Source organism: Vipera ursinii (genome assembly GCF_947247035.1).
Source record: "Vipera ursinii genome assembly, chromosome: 12".
Lineage (NCBI taxonomy): Eukaryota > Metazoa > Chordata > Lepidosauria > Squamata > Viperidae > Vipera > Vipera ursinii.
Window position 1 is genome coordinate 716,444 of NC_139525.1, and position 20,433 is coordinate 736,876.

The 20,433-nt window shown below is 52.7% G+C and overlaps 1 protein-coding gene across 2 annotated transcripts; it reads left to right on the forward strand.

Moving 5' to 3' along the window:
* Positions 1 to 214: 214 nt before the first annotated feature.
* SLC7A3 (solute carrier family 7 member 3) lies at positions 215 to 19,606 on the forward strand. 2 transcript variants are annotated; one of them, XM_083372097.1, is made up of 12 exons: positions 215 to 830; positions 10,628 to 11,038; positions 12,125 to 12,283; positions 13,734 to 13,914; positions 14,208 to 14,317; positions 15,012 to 15,234; positions 15,789 to 15,928; positions 16,013 to 16,115; positions 16,363 to 16,574; positions 16,822 to 16,988; positions 17,198 to 17,306; positions 17,447 to 19,606. In XM_083372097.1, the coding sequence occupies exons 2-12, from the start codon at positions 10,669 to 10,671 to the stop codon at positions 17,575 to 17,577; spliced, it is 1,905 nt and encodes a 634-aa protein (XP_083228223.1). In that variant the 5' UTR covers positions 215 to 830; positions 10,628 to 10,668; the 3' UTR covers positions 17,578 to 19,606. The 2 variants fall into 2 exon arrangements, with proteins under 2 accessions (XP_083228223.1, XP_083228224.1); XM_083372098.1 differs by lacking the exon at positions 215 to 830 and adding an exon at positions 1,141 to 1,177.
* The last annotated feature ends 827 nt before the right edge of the window (positions 19,607 to 20,433 follow it).

A 20,433-nucleotide genomic window follows, 5' to 3' on the forward strand; every position in this document is an offset into this window, starting at 1 on the left:
CGATATATTGTTACCTTCTCAGGCAGACCCACGTAGAGGCCCAAATAGTGTAGAACGGGGCTTGAAAACTACACACCTAAGGATGCCCACAGCAACCCACAGAAACAAATGTCTCCAGGCTTTTCCCTCTGGTTTCCTCTAGACGTGGCTGGTTGCAGCTTCTCAAATGGCATAATGAGCAGCAATCCAGGGCAGTTGTCTCGGAGGACTTACAAAGATTTAGGGGGAAGGAAAAGACATCCCAGGAAGAGGGGCCCTGCTGTAGTTTATATATGCAAATTTGCTGCTATCACTAAAAAGAAAAATAACCTTTTATTATTTGTTAGTTATTACATATGTCTTTTTGGCAATTCTGGGTCTCTGTAGTAAGATGCCTGCCGGTGCCCTGAGGTTTCTGCCCATTTTAGCTGACCTAACGGAATTGCTCCCACAGCCAAGGAACTGCCCCATCCCGCCCGTCCTACCGATGTCTGCGGAGAGTTAAGACTGAATTTGCTGCCAATTTGCCTTTTGCGTTTTTGAGGCTGGAGCGTTTTGGGGAAATGTTGTAGATTCAAGGTCTGGCCGGCAGGAGGCGCTACAAGGCACGATTTGCTCTCCCAAGTCGTCTCCAGTCCCCGGCAATTAAAATCCAGCGCGTCGAGACGGTTTTCTGGTTTGAAGCGGACACGTGACTTTGACAAGACTTTGACGAGGAAAATGGTGCCTGGTGCTCGGCGCTCGGATTTTTCGGCTTTTGGGCAATTCCGGGAGCTCCCGGTTCTGCGTTCGTACCTAGTTTGAAAGAAGCAGCAGCGGGACGGAGAAGGATGCGCCGTCGCGTTAGGAAGGTCAGTCCAAGCGGAAACTCCGGGGCTTCGCCTGAGAGCAGCCGCCCCGGTTCGCGGCACGCGGGCAGCCCCGCCGTCCGCTCGGCCTTCGCGCCTCGGCCGCTGCCCGATTTGGAGACGAGGGCAGGCCGGCTCCTTTGCAGCCGGGGGGGGGGTCCTCGCCCGGAGCTCCCGCGCAACCGCCGCCCCGAGGCCCCGGGGGAGCCCGCCCGGAGGAGGCGGTGGCCGGCGCTCGGCCCGCCCCTCGCCCGCCCGCCCTAGAAAGCCCGCGCCCCGCCGGCCGCCGCCTCCTTTCCTCCCTTCCTGCCTCCCTCGCCGGCTGCCCAGGAGCTGCGTGGCCGCGGCTGGTGAGAGGGGGCGGCGGGCGGCTGGGGCAGGCGCGGCTCCGGGGTGGGTCCGCGTGGCCGGCGGAGGGTCGACAGGTGCAGCCCCGCCTGCCGGCTCCGAGCCGCGCTCTCCGCCTCCGTCGGCCAGGGAGTCCCCCGGGCAGGGAGGGGGCGGCCCGGCGGCTCCGAGTCTTTCTCCGGCGCGAAGGCTCGTCTGTTCCGTCCGGCAAAAGTTTCTGGCTCCCGAGCTGGCCCGCCCCGCCTGGGACGGGGGGGGGAGGGATGAAAAGCGCCTCCCGGACCGGGATCCCGGATCCCCCGAGGAAAGGCATCGCAGCCTCGCCGCCGGGCCGGGCCGAGCGAGCCGGCTCCCCCTCGGGCCGGCGCCATTCCAGGGGTTCCGTGCGGGGAACCTCCTCGCCTGTGGTCGAGCTGGCTTTCCCCAGAGCTCCGAGAAACTCCCGCGGCGGGAAAGGCTCGCTGTGCCGGGGGCTTCGTCCCTTTCGCAAGTCTGAGCCTCTCCCGGCTGCTGCCCCTCGGCTGTCGGCGGTGGGCCGAACGCGCAGGAAGGGGCGCGGAAAGCAGGAGGGGAAGCTCCCCCCTCGGAATCCGATGCTGCCCGACGCGTTCAGACGGGAGATTCGGCTGCTGGGCGCCCGCTCTGCCTTTCTCGCCTGCGTATTTTGGCCAGGCAGCTTCGGACAGGGAACTAAAGCTGGAGAGGAGACCCCGTTAGGGGGCAGGGCAGGGCCGGGACCCTTGCTCGTGGGGTCTCCCTGGAAAAGATCCAGACAGACCCTCCTTTTCCTTGTGGCCGGTTGCCTTCGCCCGGGCAGGGCTTTCTGGGCACCGCTCTCCCTTTCGCTGCCCAGGGCCGAGGGGTGGCAGGGAATCGGGGCCAGCCACGTTCACGCAGACGCCCGCTTCAGACAGGCCAAGCCCTTCCAGCCTTCGGGCCTCGCCAAGAACCGCTCTGGAAACGGCATGCCTGTTTCTGCCTGGCTGAATGCAAACAGGTGTGTTCCTGCACGGAAAGTGCGTCATTTACCAGGTGCTAATTGCTGGAGATGAAAAGGGAGCTGCAGGCAGGATGCTCCTTTGCGGAAAAGGGGGACAAAGAGGGATCAGATCTTCCCGGCGCTCTCTTTTGGAGATCCTTTGGGGCAGCTGACTTTAAAGTTAGCCTCATTAGTGCTGCCTGACAGGTTGGGCTTCACGGAGCTGCAGCCTGGGCTTAGAAAGGTCTCAGAGCCGCTGCAGAGAGAAGCAGTTCTCATTAAAGACTCTTCTGAAAGACGGGCTGCTTTGTTTCGTTCTGCGGGAACCCTGAAATATTCAGGCTTGGATCCTTGTCTGGCTGAAATGGAGCACCAACCCAGTCTTGCCCTTTCCCAGGTAGGATGTTGATTTATTTGTCGTCTGAAGTTCCTGCCCCTGAATTCCAACAAGCTCCAAGCATTTACCGGACATCAGAATAGTTACATAAAACATGCCCAACCAGTAGACCACTGCTGTGGCACCCAGTGCAGGGAACTGGGGAACCAGGATCTGTCTAGTTTCATATTTCACGTTGTTATAATTTGCTTACCCACAACTACGTTTGGCTGGTTTCATACTCTGTGCCTGCAAAGCCATCAAAGTGTGCTATTGCGGGCACTCATGAGAACCTGGTCAGGGGATCTCAGCTCTGGAGAGTCGCCTGCTGGCCCCACTTGGGGTTATCCTCCCAGTTACTCTTTCCTTTCCTGGCTGCGCTGCCAGCAGCGGAAATGCCAGGCGTCTGCCTTCCTGGGTGGATCTCCCGACCAGTTCCCGAGGAGGGCTCTAGACAAGTGTGCCAGGCAGGCTCTGGGGTTAACGGACAACCTTTTACCTGGTCATTGAGAGGGGCAACTGCATGCCTGGCCATTGCGGGGGAGAGAGGAGGCCAGCCGGCCTCTGTCCCAGCTGGCTGATGTAACCAGGGATGCGGCTTCTGCCCACTGTCTGTCTCTCGGGACCTTTGGCCCCATCAGTTCACGCTCAGATGGCAATGTCTTGCTTTGCGGCCTTTGCTCGCCAAGAAGCCGCAGCCAAAGCAGCCGCAGGGTGTCTCTCTTCTGCCAGAACTGGGGAGGTCTAAATTGGCAGGGTGATGCCCTCGTCTGTCACAGGTGCATGGAGCGGCTGGTTTGTTTTCCCTCGCCTTTCCAGCAAACCCCACGGAGTGGGAGGCATTTTTTCTCGATGAGGAGGCACGGGGAATATTTAGCAACCCGTTTGGAAAGGGCTGGCGAAAAGAAGGCCAGGAGCTTGGAAGAGAGAATTGGATCAGGGATGAAGGTTTTCCCAGAGAGGAGAGAGCAGGTTTGCTTTCGGCTACTCCAGAAGGGAAGAGGGAGTTCCTGGCCTGGGCGCTAGGGGGGCTTCGGAGTGGGGGGGGCCCTTGGGACCAGAGCAGGTCCCTTGGCTGCCACCTCCGATCAGGGGCTGAGTGGCCGTCGATGGTGGGCCAGTGATGCGGTGGTACATTTCCTGCTGCGGGAAAGATTTGGACTGCTGTCTGTGCTCCGATCAGACTTGGACAATCGTCTGAGCCGGTGCGTCAATAAGTGTGAACAGGGCCCTCTGCCGCACCAGCTCCACTCAACGCAGTCACATTCTGGGGCTGCTTTTCCTCTTGCAAGTGCCCCCCCACCCCATTCCTTCAAAGGTGCGCATCATTTTCTAATAAGTCACGGCTGATGAACAGGAACGCATAAAGAGCCACCTCTCATATCCGCATTTCCCTGTTGGGACTCTTAATGGGTTGGCAGCTGGCAGAGCCCTTCCAGGCGTCTGCTGGCTGGGCAAAGGGGTGGGGGTGTTTTCCTTTTTGCTAATTTAAGGAAGAGGAGAAAAAATATCTGCCTGCAGAAGCCCATTTTGTCTTGATCTGTTTGTAGAAAACAAAAAAGGTGCGGAAGTGACTTGCCTGCCTTTTCCTGGCCTTGGGCAGAGGGGGGGGGGTTGTCTCTGATCGCAGCCTCTCCTGCCTTGCAAGGCCTTGAAAATCAGGAGTCTGCTCAATGGTGGGATTCAGCCAGTTCGCACACTTTGGCAGAACCGGTAGCTATTTTTTTGTTGCCTAAACCCAGAATGGAGTTCTGGAAGAGGCATCCACACAGAGAACCGGCGATTCACCTATTTGAATCCCACCACTGGGTCTAGTAAACTTGAAATCTTTTCTTCCTGGACTGCCCGCCTCTCTCCCCGCTTTGTCAGACGCCAAGCCTGGCCTGTGTCTGTCTTAATTTCTCCAGCTCACTAAATCTCTTTTCCACCTGTCCCCTCGTTGCTCCTCTGAGACTTTGCTGGGCGAGGATTCAGCGAGGGCTTTCTGGCGTATGGAAAGCCCCCGACTGAAGGCTGCTGCAAGGACCAGGGAGGTGGCTGAAATGCTGGCTTCTGGGAGAGAGAGAAGCCAGTTGGGCACCTGTGGACCCAACATTGGCACCGACCATGGATCTGTGGCCTGGCCCGGCAGGCTTCTCCAGGTGTCTGTCTGCGCTCTCTGGATTTCTGAATAGGCAAAAGCTTTTCTGTGAGGACTGGCTGGGTTTCTCTCCTCTTCTGGCTCAGCAACATCCTAGCCATTAAACCACAGGGCGGGTTTTTCGGTTGGTGACTCCGGGGCAGGACACTTGGCTCTCTGGCCACCGAACGTGGCATGTGAGGAAAGGACCTCCAGCTCTCTGAGGAGCCAGGAATGAACTGGTCCCACAACGGCCGCTCTATTCCAAGACCGAGTGCTGTTCCCTGAAATAACATTGAGTTTCCTGCACGTGCAACCCAGCCTGGTTGGGCCTGGGAGGATTTAACCACCCGGGTCCTTCTCTTCCCGTGGAAGGGACAAGCAGCCCAGGGCCTCTTCTCTGGCCCGGGGGCTGTCTTCCTCAAGGGCAGCTACACGGGAGGCAGGATGGCATGCTTTGGCCCCGTCAGTCAGTGTCAGCGCCTGCTTGCTTTGGGCTCCCCCTTCCCGGCAGTAACCTTGGCTATGCGGCTGCCGCTGCTGCTGCTGCTGCAGCACAGGAAGTGGGGTGGCCGCATAAACCTGACCTTCTGCCTCCCTGTCATCTATTAATAGGCTCGGGTGAGGCTTCCAAACTGCTTCCTGCTCGAATGGCAAACTGAGTTCGGTTGCTCTTTGGAGTTGGCAGCGCTTCATCATGTGCTTTGCTAACTAGGCGGTCAGGGAGGTGCGGCAGGTCAGGACCCTGGAGGGAGGAGGTGGGCAGCACTGTAAGGTTCGGACCCCTTTCCATTTGGGGCTTTCCCCCTGATCTGGGATTGGATCGCTCAGGATAGCCGGCTGGTGGACTGTAGTTAGCGTCCTGCCCCTGGTATAAGCACTGGGGGCAGCCTTACTGGGCTTTGCAAGGGTCTCTGCTGCAAGGAGGGGGCTGCACGGGATGCCAAGTGGGCAGGAGCAGCAACAAGGAGGCCCCCCCACTTCTTTGGCCAAATGACCCCCTGGCAGCTGTGCTCTCCTTAGCAGGGAACTGCCTTTTGAAAGCTGCATTCCCTCCAGCGAGAAGGGGCTTTGTGGAAATTCTCACGTTTTCCCTGGCCACTCATTGACAGAGGGCCAACGTTACAAGCAACCCTGGCACCTGGGCACGATTTTCATTTGCACATATTTACGCCTGCCTTTGCCAGCCTTTTGCCATACAGCTAGCTGAGCCAAGGCAGTCTTTGACCCGCTACCCTTCCGTGCCTCTCAAATGGTAGGGCGGGCCCTTCTGGGTGGCCTATTCCCGCTTCCCCTCTTCAGGGGCCCTGTCTTGCGAAGGTCTCCCCAGGTGCCCTGGCGGCACTGTCTGCTGGCAACAAGCAAGGGCAGGCCAAGGAAGACCCTCCTCTGGAGATGCTCTGCTGCTCCAGCCCTCCCTTGCTAGCCAGAGAGTGAGTTGTTGGGCTGCCCGTCCTGTATTTTGGGATGGCGGTCTCTGGCACCCCTCTTGGGGAGCCGATGGGAGTCAGACCGGAAGCGTTGCACTAACTGATGACCCGCGTAACCAATCTGGCCTTTGGAGAAGGCTTATCCGTCACGGCAGGTGATCTTATCTGGACTTCTCCTGCCTTGCAGTCTCCACCAGGGAAAACAAAGTCCCGTTCTTTGAGTTGGGGTGCCTGAAGCTCTGGGCCTGGCAGGGTCCTCTCATCTGCCCAGGGTTTTCATTTGCACACAAAGGCTCTGGGGTGCTGAGCCCCCTCTGCCCCCCGTCATGTGTTCCTCTCTTCTTCCATGCCAGACACCTTTTCAGCTATTCCCCCCCCCAAAAAAAAGTGGGCAATGGCAACAAGAGCAGAAGCTCCATGAAAGTGGCTGGCAACCCTTCTGAGGGCAGCAGACTCCCAAGGTTGGCGCACCGGCAGGTTTTGATGCTTAGTTGTGCTCCATTACTCCTGACAGCAGATCCTTGGGAGGATAAATGAACCATCGCAGCAGCTCGGCTTTTGCACTGGCTGAAAAACAGCCTGGACTGGGAAAGATAAATCAAAGCTTTGTCTGCTGAATTTTTGTAAGGATTTTCTGGTGCACCAGAGTGTGTGATCCCAGAAGGTCACGCTAGACTTGACTGGACAGCTAGTGGGAATGCCTCCCCTCCCCTGCCCATAGCGGGTGGGGGGGGAGGTGGAGGAGGCTTTTCTCCCTGTGCCTATGGGAACCTCTGGCCAAGGCAGTTCAGGCACTTTGCCTGGTGGGAAATGTGGCAGCTGGGGCCAAAAGGTCTGGAGTTTTGCTGGCACAGAGCGGAACCTGGCTCTTCGTCCAGCCTGAGAACTCTGCTTCTCCTGGGAGATCTTTCAATTATCTTCCACTGGGCTGGAGAAGAGACTGTTGCGCAGATCCACTCTGGCAGTCTTGTTTTTCCTCTTGGAAGAAACCTGTTGCAAGATCACAGATCCTGATATCTTCCAAACTCTGAGATGTAAGGGGGAAAAATCAGATCTCTGAAGAGTACATCTGAGCCGTGCAATCCCTTGGAAACCCCAGAAAACCCACCCATCTCCTCGGGGATCTGGATTAAGTGAACTGTCCCCTCCCTGGGAGTCCTGATGGGAAAGAGCAGCTGCGTGTCAGGCCTGGGAAGAAAGGGGCGAAGGAGAGTGCGGAGACGTGTGCAACAGACACACACCGAGGCAGAGCTTGCTTTGGAGTTCGTTCTCCTTAAGGGGGCAAGAAAGAAGAGGAAGCTCACCAGGGATAAATCCAATTAGTCCAGGCAGGCTCTGCAATATTTGATTTTGAAGCAGGTTTCTGCATCTTTGAATTGCTGCTGTTTTTCCAGACCTTGCTTATCTGCCTTTTTTTTTTGCTCACTAAAGAGATTCACCTGTACAAGCGTGGCCCTGATTTCTCAGCTCCTGCGGGATGGCTGGAACTGCCTCCCCATCCACCCCCAGTCATCCATCTCCACAGACCATCGCTCTGGAGAGAGGAAAGAGGCTGCCTCTGCCAGCTCCCCCTTTTGACAGAGCTGTCCGTCAGCTGATGGATGGGCCAGGTTGATGGCACCACATTGATCGGAAGCAGAGCAAAAGATGGAGAGCCACAGGCTCTTCCTGGCTTTCCCCACCCTGCCGCCCCAAACGGGATGTGTGCATATTTTAATAACGATCCATCTGTGCCGCATCAGAAAAGGAGAATTCCTGGGCACGCAGCTCCCGTGCTTGACATTCAGACCAAGATGCGCTTGGACACCCAGAGAGAGCTGCCACTTTCAGGCGAGAATAAACAGCTCCTGGCTGCTCTTTGCCCTTGTCTAGTCCTGCGTGCAAAATCCATCCTCTTCGTTCTTTGTGGCCAGCCCCCTCCCCTCTCTCCTGCGCAGGGGTAGGAGCCGTGCCAAGCCCTGTTTTTTTAACTCTGATTAATGAGTAAAGTCCAGGCCAGGTTTGCACATCCAGCTAAGTTATAAACCGTGGTTTACAAACCATTGTGGTTGAGTTCACAGAATTTACGAAGCCAAAATCACGCCAGATCCAGTATGTAGCGGGATGAATTGCAGCAGGCCACCGACTTGCTGGCAAGAGTGGGAAGGAAAGGCCAGCCCTGGGCAGCGAAATGAGGCAAAATCTGGGGTGGGGGAAAAGAGAGACATCCTGCCCAATTCCACCATGAAGCCTTATCTGGCCATGGGAGTCACTTTGTGCTGTGTCTGATGAGGGGCTTGAGGGGCTTGTCCAGCCTGGCGTAGCTCAGTTTTTTTCTGTTGTCTGTTAATTGAAGTTAAATTGGTTAATAACTGAAGGTGCCTTCCTGACGCTTATTCCAACGAGCAGCTTGTGTAAACACAATTAATCCAAGTAGTCTTCTGGGGTCTGTTTTCCTTTGCCCAGTTTTGCAAAGGTCTGCAAAGCACACAGGTGTAATGTGTAACCACAACTGGCTTCCTCTGCCGCTTTGAGCATTTTTCCCAAGATGATCCTGTTCCTGGCTCTCTTAAGCCCCGTTTCCTTTATGGTATCCAAACAGGTGGACGGGACAGCCGGGCACTTGATCTCCACTCCACTAAAGACATCATTTCGAGAGTAATCTTTGGGAGCCTGGACTGTATTTTCTCACCATTGTGCTCTGAGTGCGATTCCTGTAGAATCCACTTGTACAGTTGCAAGAAAAAGTATGTGAACCCTTTGGGATTACGTGGAGTTTTGCATGAATTGGCCATAAAATGCACTCTAAACGTCATATAAGTCACAACAATAGAAAAACACAGTCTGTTGAAATAATACTACACAAACATTAGCTGTTGTCATGTTTTAATTGAACATAACATGTAAAAATTCACAGTGCAGGATGGAAAAAGTATGTGAACCCCTAGCCTAATGACTTCTCCAAGAGCTAATTGGAGCCAGGAGTGAGCCAACCTTGACTCCAATCAGTGTGATGATATTGGATGTGGTGCTGACAGCTGTCCTGCCCTATAAAAACACACACCTGTTTTGGGTTTTCTGGTCTCAAGAAGCACTGTCTGATGTGAACCATGCCTCACAGAAAAGAGCTCTCAGAAGTCCTACAATCAAGAATTGTTGACTTGCATGAAGCTGGAAAGGGTTACAAAAGTATCTCCAAAAGCCTTGATGTTCATATGTCCACGGTAAGACAGACTGTCTACAAATGGAGAAAGTTTAGCACTGTTGCTACTCTCCCTAGGCGTGGTCGTCCTGTAAAAATGACTGCGAGACCACAGCGCATAATGCTTAATGAGGTAAAGAAGAATCCTAGAGTGTCCACTAAAGACCTACAGAAATCTCTGGCATATGCTAACATTTTTGTTGATACATCTACAATAAGGAAAACATTAAACAAGAATGGAGTACATGGGAGGACACCACGGAGGAAGCCATTGCTGTCCAAAAAAAATATTGCAGCACATTTGAAGTTTGCAAAAGAGCACCTGGATGTTCCACAGCACTACTGACAAAATATACTGTGGACAGATGAAACCAAAATTGAGTTGTTTGGGAAAAACACACAACACTATGTGTGGAGAAAAAAAGGCACAGCACACCAACATCAAAACCTCATCCCCACTGTAAAACATGGTGGAGGGAGCATCATGGTTTGGGGCTGCTTTGCTGCCTCAGGGCCTGGACGGATTGTTGTCATTGACGGGAAAATGAATTCCAGAGTTTATCAGGACATTTTGCAGAAAAACGTACGACCATCTGTCCGCCAACTGAAGCTCCGCAGAGGATGGGTGATGCAACAGGACAATGACCCAAAGCATACAGGTAATTCAACAAAACAATGGCTTCAACAGAACAGAATACGCCTTCTGGAGTGGCCCAGTCAGAGTCCTGACCTCAACCCGATTGAAATGCTGTGGCATGACCTTAAGAGAGCGATTCACACCAGACATCCCAAGAATATTGCTACACTGAAACAGTTTTGTGAAGAGGAGTGGTCCAAAATTACTCCAGATCGTTGTGCAGGTCTGATCTGCAACTACAGGAAACGTTTGGTTGAGGTTATTGCTGCCAAAGGAGGGTCAACCAGTTATTAAGTCCAAAGGTTCACATACTTTTTCCACCCTGCACTGTGAATGTTTCCATCTTATGTTCAATTAAAACATGACAACAGCTAATGTTTGTGTAGTATTATTTTAAGCAGACTGTGTTTTTCTATTGTTGTGACTTACATGACGTTTAGAGCGCATTTTATGGCCAATTCATGCAAAACTCCACGTAATCCCAAAGGGTTCACATACTTTTTCTTGCAACTGTAGATGGTGCAAGAAGGCTTTTCAGCCAATCAGGAGATGTCCGCAAACAGAGCTGACCTGAAAGGAGGAAGGGAGGCTCTGCTGGGGTAACCCTCGGGCAGCCCAGGCACCCACAAACAAGGCTGGCTTGGGTCTGCTGGACCCCTCCCCACTCGGGTCTGACTGCAGGCTTCCCTCCCCACTGCTGGCTGACAAGCTCTGCTGTTTTCTCTGCTAGGTCCTTTCAGGAGACGGGACGTGGCACCACCATTTGCCAGGATGCTGAAGAGAACCTTGGCCAACTTTGGCAAGAAGCTCATCCGGCAGCGGACCGTGGACCTTGGCTCCCAGGACACTCAGCTGGCCCGCTGCCTCTCCACCGTGGACCTGATTGCTCTAGGCGTAGGCAGCACCCTTGGGGCAGGGGTCTATGTTTTGTCTGGAGAGGTGGCCAAGGATCAGGCTGGCCCTTCTATTGTGCTCTGTTTCTTCATTGCGGCTGTCTCGTCTGTTTTGGCTGGCCTGTGCTACGCAGAGTTTGGCGCCCGGGTGCCCAAGGCTGGTTCTGCCTACCTCTACAGTTATGTCACCGTTGGGGAAATTTGGGCCTTCACCACAGGGTGGAACCTCATTCTCTCCTACATGATAGGTACATAGCTTTCCGCTCGGAGCAGACTGCTGAATGAGGAGAATGTCTTAAGATGGAATACTCAAAGCACAATCTGGATTTGCTTGCAGCATGAAATCAGGGAAACACCAGTTAGCTCATGTTTACCATGGGGTAAGTCGGGGTCCCCAGGCCTGGCAACTTTAAGACTTGCAGACTTCAACTACGAGAATTTCTGATGGCTGAGGAATTCTGGAAGTTGAAGTCCACAAGTCTTAAAGTTGCCAAGTTTGGAGACTCCTGGGCTAAGCCATCCCTGAATTGTGATAGGTTCTTCTACAGGAGTTTTCCTCAGAGAGTTCCACAAATATGACAAGACATCAATTCTGTCAAAATTGCAGGACAGGCTTTCTTAGAAATTACCTGCAATACTTCCTGGACCGCAAAAATTAGGGGTTCTCCCAACTGCTACGACTAGAGCTTTGACAAGAGTCAAGAAAAGGACCATCATCTGTAGAAACCATATTGAATTGTTGGCATTTAGTGCAGTTGCCAACCGTTTCTCATCAGCAATGATTTGGACAACTGGAGCTTTAAAGCTGTCTTTCAGCTCTGGAGGTGTGGTGAGTTGGAGCTGACGAGAGCAAGAACAGCAAAAGCTGTTTGACAACTGTCCATCTAGCTTCACTCAATGTGTTTGAGCTGGTAGTAGAAATAACCCATTTTCTGAATTCACACAGCAAGTGATCCAGGAACTGGGAGGTCCCTGGTGCTCTCTGAGCTTGGTTGTGTTCTTGCAGATGTTTCATGACCCAAACCAGCCCATTGGGGCAAAGTTTGTATGACATGCTGACTCGCTAACCTAACCGGGTCTTTTGCTGAGCTGGTTAAGCATGTCCCAAGGTGTGCTGGGCATACGCTGAACGTGTGAGCATGGAGTGCTGTGTGCTGCTGCTGCTGGATTGGGAAAGCGGTGGGCTCCCTCCAACCTTAAGGGCTGGGAGATTTTTTGAGCCCCTCTCCCCTCCTCTCCCCCTGAGATGGGACAAGAGCCCCCTTCGGCCCTGCGTGGGAGATGCGGACCGGAGACTTGCTCGAACTCATGAAGGTGCTGCTTTGCCTCCCCAGGGACAGCAAGTGTGGCTCGGGCCTGGAGCTCCACCTTCGATCACATCATTGGGGGCCACATGTCCACTTTCTTCCGGAATCACACAGCTCTGCATCTGGAGCACGTGCTGGCCGAGTATCCCGACTTCTTCGCCCTCTTCTTGGTGCTGCTGCTCACAGGTGCGGAGGCATCTTAAATGGCCTTGCGAACCGTGGGGCTCGGGCAGAGGCTTCCTCTGGGCCTCGGGGATTCATTCCAGGCCAGAGTTAGCCTGTTTGTTTAACATTTCCACTGTGAAATCTCTCAAGATGTCGTACAAATTTATTGAATCTTAAGAAAACAGAAATATACAAAATATAAATGCCACATTTTGTATTCAGATACAACTGCCTTGGTGGAGCAGTGGGCTAATGCCTCCTTAAGTAACACCAGCTGCCTGCAATTAGTGCAGGTTCGCATCCCACCAGGCTGAAGGTTGAGTCAGCCTTCCATCCTTCTGAGGTAGGTAAAATGAGGACCCAGATTGTTGGGGGCAATTAAGCTGACTTTGTAATAATGCCGCTTGGGGGTGTGTGAAAGCCCTAATAAGCAGGCATATACATAGAATGAAGGCTACTGCTAAGCTTGTAAGCCGCCCTGAGTCTTCGGAGAAGGGCGGGATATAAATGGGATTAAAAAAAAACCCCAATGCTGATAGCAGGAAGTGCCTGGGACCTGATGGATTCTCATAAAATATATGCCTGGCGTGGAGGTTGTTTTTCTTTCCTTTTCGTGACCCTGGATGCAGAGATTGATATAAGATGGGCAGCAATAAAAATGTTTTAAACAACGCAGGGCAATGGGAGATTCAGAGCAGGAAGGAGAACGTTTGCTTCATGCATTGATAATCTACTGCAGTGCTTCTCAACTTTGGCAAGTTGAAGGTGGGTGGACTTCAAGTTGCCAAGGTTGAGCAACACTGACCTCCTGCCTCGCCTGCTCCCAGAGGAGCCCATTAATGATCAGCCAGTTGACAAGGGATGTACGTGGGTCACGAGAGAAGAGTCTACCGCTGGTAGCAGGATGGGCATTCCTTTGAAATCAGCGGGAGGGGGCTGTTGCACGCCTGGCCTGCTGTTTGGTCTCCACAAGGTTGACTAATTGGCCGTGGGAGGAGCAGAGAGCTGAACTGGACTGTCTCGAAACTGGTGAGCTTTCTGCTGCTAGGCTGTGCCTGCCGTCTTGCAGATTTTGACATCACCTGCCCCTGCAAAAATGTGGCTGGACGGACGTTTGATCTGATTCCATGAGGCTCTTGGGTGCTTAGGAAGTAACTGCTGCTAAAACTCAGGCAAACGGAATATGCTGAAGTTGGTAATTAAAAATAGACAGGAAGGTGCCAAGTTGCAGCCTGGGTACGGCTGCAGAAAGGGCCCACATTCCCCATCGCCTGACCTCCAAAGAACAATAGAACCGGCAGAATGGAATTGCATTAAGAGACGGGTGCCAGGACGGCACAGAAGCGAATTTCAGTGGTGGCCCACCTGTCCCGTCTCTGGCCTCTGGAACAGCCACGTTGGGAAGGCTTGAACCCCGGAGCCTTTTCCCCTGAGGAGCAACCACATGCCCTCTCGTTTATTTTGCTTTCAGGCCTCTTGTCCTTCGGTGTGAGCGAATCTGCCCTGGTGAATAAAATCTTCACGGCCATCAACTTGCTGGTCCTCAGCTTTGTCATCGTTGCGGGTTTTGTGAAAGGAAATGTCAAGAACTGGAACCTGTCCAAGGAAGATTATAGGAACTACTCACAAAACGCCTTGGAGTCTGGACACAAGTACGGGCCTCCTCTTAGCTTCTCCAGAAGGCGGGGTGGTGGTGGTGAAGGTTGCCCCCCCTCTCCTATCCCCCTTGCTCCTGTGTAGCATCTGCTGCCACAAACGTTCTTTTGGGGGGTGGATGGATCTGCGGTAATGGCCAAAGGGAAAGAAGGAGCAAGTTGGGGAGAGATCTGGGGGCAAGATGGGGGACCCCAGGCCAGCTGGAGACTGGCGCCCCTCTTTGAAGGGCTGCCCCTCAAGGAGACTGCTTTCCTCCGGTCCTCATCTGCCTGCCCGTCTTCTCCAACAGCGGCAACTTTGGCAATGGGGGGTTTGTCCCCTTTGGCTTTGAGCGATTCCTCTCGGGGGCTGCCACCTGTTTCTATGCCTTTGTTGGGTTTGATTGCATCGCCACCACAGGTAAAGTTGCATTTTGGAGGCGGGGGAAGGGCCGGTGGGAAGGCCAGTGGGGAGGCGTGCCAACGGCCTGGTTCCAGGCTGGGTCCAGTAAGCTAACTGTAAGGAGAGAGAGTTGAGGATGGCCGTGCTGGGAAGGTGCAATTTGGAAGTTGCCTTCAAGCTGTTGAAGGAGAAGCTTCAAGAGGGCAGAGCACGGGCATTCTCACTTGTTTCAGAGGGCAATTCTAGAACTGGAGCTTGTGGAGCAAATTCGGATTATTCCTAATAACTAAAGTTGTTTGGGGAACGTGGCAAGTAGGGAAAGATGCTTAAGCAGCCACCTGTCAAAGGTGCTCTGCTGCCTGTCTCTTGTGAGCAGCAGAGGGGTTTGGAGAGAGGGGTCCTCCTACTCTCGGGTTCAAGTCAGGCACACACTGCGTGCCCATCAGGTGTGTGGGAACTAAATGCATCAGCATTGAGGCTCAGATTCCCTGTTCCGCCATGCCATCTTTAAGCAACATGCTCATCATTTGAGCGACACGTTGTGTCCAGTGGCTGCTCGGCTGCTCGGGAAGCCCACTTCACAAGGCAGAGTTTGTGTCTGTGAGAATGGTGTTGGCGGGAGGTCCTTTAGCTGACGTGTATAGCAGGGCAAGGAGAATTTCGTTGGAATCTCACCTGTGTCATTCTGCACATGCCCCCCGTTCTTCTACAGGTGAGGAAGCACGGAACCCTCAACGTTCGATCCCCATCAGCATCATAGTCTCCCTCCTCATCTGCTTTGTGGCCTATTTTGGCGTTTCGGCTTCCTTGACCTTGATGGTCCCCTATTTCCTGGTGAATAAAGAGAGCCCTCTGCCCGATGCCTTCAAGGCGGTGGGCTGGGAGCCCGCCCGTTACGTGGTGGCCATCGGCTCCCTCTGCGCCCTCTCCACCAGGTAAGAGAAATGAAGGGAGGTTCTTCGGTTGAGCCAGAAGTCCTCATCTCTCGGTTGACAGGATTTATAGCTGTCTCACCAGGATGACTGACAGTTGACTTGTTTATTAATTCTTGAGCTCAAAACAATGTTTTTTAAGCACGGAAACCAAATCAACCAGGCTTTTAAATGGGCCATTTTTGAAGGAAAGGGTAAGAGAATGTGATGGCAGTTAGAGGTTTGAGAGGAAAAAAGCGGCAGGATCCTGTGGTTTGAAGGAGAGTAGCCTGCACAGAAGATGAACATAGGGCAGAAGGATTTGAGAGGCCCTCACAGAGAAATTCCTTTTCCCAAACGTTGCTGCTTAAGCCAGGAAAGGCAGAAGTTCCGGAAGGGCCTCTTCATGAGATACTGGCCAATGAGAAAGCATTTTTGGAACAGAGGCAACCCTGAGGTCATGCTTTACTGAGGGGCCTGAACCACCCTCCTAAACAGGAGCCAAGTGGAGAAATGCCACAAGCCACGTTCACACGCCTGTGGCCCTCGGCGGCTTCTGGTTTCTTTCTCCCCTGCAGTTTGCTTGGCTCCATGTTCCCCATGCCACGAGTGATCTATGCTATGGCTGAAGACGGACTGCTCTTCCGGTTCCTCTCCCGGGTTCACAGCCGGGCCAAGACTCCCTTGGTGGCCACTGTGGTCTCAGGCATCATTGCAGGTATCTGTCCCTTAATGGGTCTCCCCCATTCTCTTTATCTGGGATCCGGACCCACAGATTTTTACAGCCTCTCTTCTCTTACAGCCCTGATGGCCTTCCTCTTTGAGCTGAAGGACCTGGTTAACCTCATGTCTATCGGCACGCTCCTGGCCTACTCTCTGGTGGCTATTTGTGTGCTCATCCTCAGGTGGGGGCCTCTTTGGGAAAAGTGCTTGTCTCTAAGTGCTGATTCCTCAGGAGCTTAGATGGCGGGCAGGCAGGCAGGCAAGCTTTGTAGAGCGATAAATATTGTAGTGCATAACTGGAGAAGCTGCAGCAGAGAAGGTTGAAAAACGGGACCTGGCCTTTGGGTCTTGATTGTCCCTGGACTCGTGGCTTTTTGCAGAGGGACTAATCAGGAATTCCTGCTTTTACCACTCTTGCTTTCCTGATAGATACCAACCTGAGTTATTGAGGTTCTCCAAAGACCTGGAAATGCTTGAGATAAATGGAAGTGAAGAAGAAAAGATGACCATTAATTCCACGGTTGGTGATAGCCAGAATGCATTTAAAGAGACGTTCAGCTGCAGGAGTCTTTTCTCCCCCTCTGAGGACACCCCAACCCATGTCTCGGGGCGCATCGTCTACATCAGCAGCACGGTCATCGGTAAGTATTACTGGAGAGAGGAAGAAATGGGGGTGCCGTTGCAGAATGGCTGAGGCTGGGGGATCTCCAGAGGTGGCCGGAGTGAGCAACTGCCCAGGATGCTGAAGAGAAGAGCAGGAAGAGATCAGAATCGGGTCCCAGGGATTCCCAGGTTACAGATGAGTGGCTTCACAGGTGTGGCAATTGAAAAGGTCTAACCTCCATAATCCTTCCTTCCTTCCTTCCTTTTGGTCTTATTTCCTCACAGCTGTCACGATCACTGCCCTGTGTGGCATCCTGGCCCATCAGAGGGCAGCCCTCCTGGAGACCAGCGTTGGCTGGATCACGGCCTGTGTCATTCTCCTGGGCATTTTGCTCACTGGCACCGTCGTCATCTGGAGGCAGCCAGAAAGCAAGACACGCCTCACTTTCAAAGTAAGACCCGTGGCCAGCTCTTCCTCGGGGGGGGGGCTGTGGGATGGAGGGGAATTGCTTTACTCAGAGCTGGCCGAAGGAGCAGGAGAGCTGGACGGCCGCTCCCTCAATGGCGTTTTGCCATGGGAGCGATCGCCTGCCTTCAAGGCAAGTTGGCTGGCCGCCTTCCTCCTTTGGCCTCTCCCAGCCGGCTGCCTCTTCCTTTCCAGGTGCCTGGCCTGCCGTTGCTCCCCCTCTTCAGCATCCTGGTGAACATCTATCTCATGATGCAGCTCGACGCAGGAACCTGGGCCCGCTTTGCTGTCTGGATGGCTATCGGTAAGGAACTGGCTACTCTCTTGCAGGAGCTACCTGGCGCAGAATCTTTCCCGTGTGGTGATCCCATCTGGGCAGCTTGGCTGTCAGGATCGGGGCCGCCCGGCACGGTCTCACAGTGAGGAACTTTGTCTTTTTCTCAGGCTTTGCCATCTATTTTGGTTATGGGCTCCAGCATAGCGAAGAAGGGCAGGGGGCCCAGCAGGCCCAGTCAGCCACCGACAAAGCCCTGCGCTCGGCCAACTCTGAGCCGGGCCAAGAAATCGCGATCTGAGAGAAGATGCTTCTTCTGTCCTTCTTCCACTGCCGTGGACGCCCCTCAGTTCTTGTCTGCCTCCTGTCCCCCCTTCAAGAAGGAAGCCGTGGCACGTGGGACCTTCACTGGTACATTGGACTCCACCTGTGGCAGCAGCTTCATTTTGCCGAGGTGGTGGACAAAGCACGCTGGGACAAAATTTAGAGGGCAGCCATTTCTCCTGGGAGGGATCGGGTGGGGAGAGTAACCTTCAGACGGGAAGCTGCCACACATGGTTTATTTATTTACCCGGCTTTGCTGGCTAGATTGCCTTCCTCATACGTAGATGTATGTAAAAGTGTCAAATGTGAAGAGTCCCCAAATGTTCTCCAGGACAATAAGTCTAGTTTTAACTATTGCTCATATGACATTTTTTCCCCAAAGATGTTACATTTTTTTTAATATGAGTAAAACTCCATGTTCTTAGTTGTTGTTTTTAGTTGGACTCATCTGACCCACTGTCAGTTTACTTTCTTTGTAGGCTTATCTCAGACGCCCTTGCAATGGTTCTCCAGCAGAAGCAACCTGGCGGCCTCCATAAATTTAGACAGACTGGAAGTTGTAGCGGTGCAGTATTAGGCTGGAACGTAACTGCTTAAATAATCATGGTTGTTTGGAGTTCTACTGTTCTTCTTGCCAAACATTATTAAATAGGTTCCTTGGGTTTCTCAAATAAGATCAAATGGACTATTAGTGCCAGTAGTATATAAACCGGCTTAGCCAACATGCTCAATATATGGATTCGACACCCTGTACACAGTCAGCCCATGATAGTTTATTCATGAGAGCAGGCAGTAATGCCTTGAATGAATCAGCCCAATAGGTGGGGCTGAAGTGGGGTGAGAGGGCCAAGGGCTGAGTAAAGTCATAGTAAAATAAGTCACTGAGCTGTCATGAAACTAAGTCTGAAGATAATCACCACAACATCAGCATTATGGGCTCCCCCATGCCGAGAGGTGATGATGCAAGGGGAGTGGAGGGAGGGTGGGCAGTGACCTCTTGGTCAGTAGCTGCCATCATGACAGCACTTGGCACCGGAACCACCACCACCTTCTGGGCCAGAGATCGGGGCTAAAGATGGAGACCGAGCAAGCGTGTAGTAGCCTGCTGTGTCGGCTTGCTTAGAATGAAGGCACCAGCAGAGCACAGCTGGCAAGTGCTCAAAGCGAAGTGGGGTCTCTGCCAGACTCCATCTGTTGTAAAGATGGCAAAGCCAATAAGCTGTCACTGGCTCCAGAACAGGGTGGAGATTTTTTCCTCCTAATAAAAGAAGCCAAATATACTGTCCGGCTAGTGATTTCCTGTTTTGGCCCAACCTGAAACTGGCAAGGAAATCAGTCTCTAACTTGGAAGGCACCAGGTTGGCAAAGACAGGATTGGAAAAGCTGGGTGCTTCCTATCATGATGCAGATTATTTACCTTTGACTGGAAAAATAATTCTAAGAATTCAACAGAAAGCTGGATAGTGACGTTTGTTGTATGTACGCAAAAACACTCCACTGACATCAGAAGACCAGGCTTTCTAACGACTGCACCAGGGCCAAGTGCTATAATGTCAAAATCCTTTCAAACTTCACACAGCTCTGTTCCAAGTCTTATGATTAATTTTCCATCATTTCCAAAAGCCAACAGTGAATTCGTTGTGTTTTGGAAATTAGCTCTAGGAAATTTTATGTTTCCTCTTTTTGAAGGAGATTTGGGACAATCTCAGTTTAGGGTTAGTAATTCAATAGCAGACTCTAGCTGGGCAGAAAGTCCCAGATCTTCAGAAAAGGCTGGGAGCACTGTGTCTGGGACCCACCCTGAGAGAAATGGGCCAGTTCAGCAAAGGCCCTAACTTTACATTATTCCGCAGCCTTGCTCAGAGCAAGAGGGGAGATTCCAGTTGTTTTAAGAGAACTTTGTTGTCTTGTTTGAACATCTACATGTGCACAAAAGTTCTTCAACATGAATATAATATGCAGCATCTTAATGCATTTGTTGGACCAAATAAAATGTTGTGCTATTATTTGAGTGTCCTCTGTGGTTTGTAGAATGAAGATGAGAACACATGCAGCCATTTCAATTGTCTGGGTGATGTTCTAGAGCCGTGGAGAGGAAGAAAACCTGGCTAGGGAAGAGAATGAGATCCATTCATTTCCATCTAGAAGTGCCACACACTCTAGAAGAGCTGAAGAAAGCTCGCCCTACGGATTTCAGCACAAAAGAGGAAAAACCAGCCCTGCAAAAGATAATAAAGACACCAGGAACCCAACCGGGTGATGCAATAGGAGAGCAGCTTACATAAGCTGAGCAGAGGCAAAGCGACTCTCCACAGCCGCCGGCGGCAGCAGGACGGGCTTCTTCAGGACTTGCACAGAGGCAGCCAGGGAGGAGGCTGGGGGCCGCCCTGCTGAGGAAGGGGCCATACTCTGCCTAGAGGGCCAGGGAGGAGGCTCCCAGTTTTGACCAACTGCCAGCTGTAGGGCAGAGGAGAAGGCTTACCAAATGCCAGATTCCAATAAACTTACGGGCAATTTGATTTAGCCCTGAGCGGCTGGCCTGCTTCCAGCCCCTCCGTTCTGACAGGCCCCAGTGAGCCAAGGAGGAGGGATAGCCGGCCCCTGGTTTCCTACCAGAGCACCACTAAAACCAGCCAGGAAGAATGTCAAAGAGACGGAAGAGAAGGTAAACTTAGGAAGTCCCATTAACTTTGTCAACATTTCTTTTACTAAATATGCATCATATACTCTCAGCAGCCCTTTTCAGAATGTGGCTCTTCTTGAAAAGAAAAAGGAAAGAAGAAAACCAAATGAAGACACACGTAAAAGCATCCATTCAAAACTATCCAGAAAT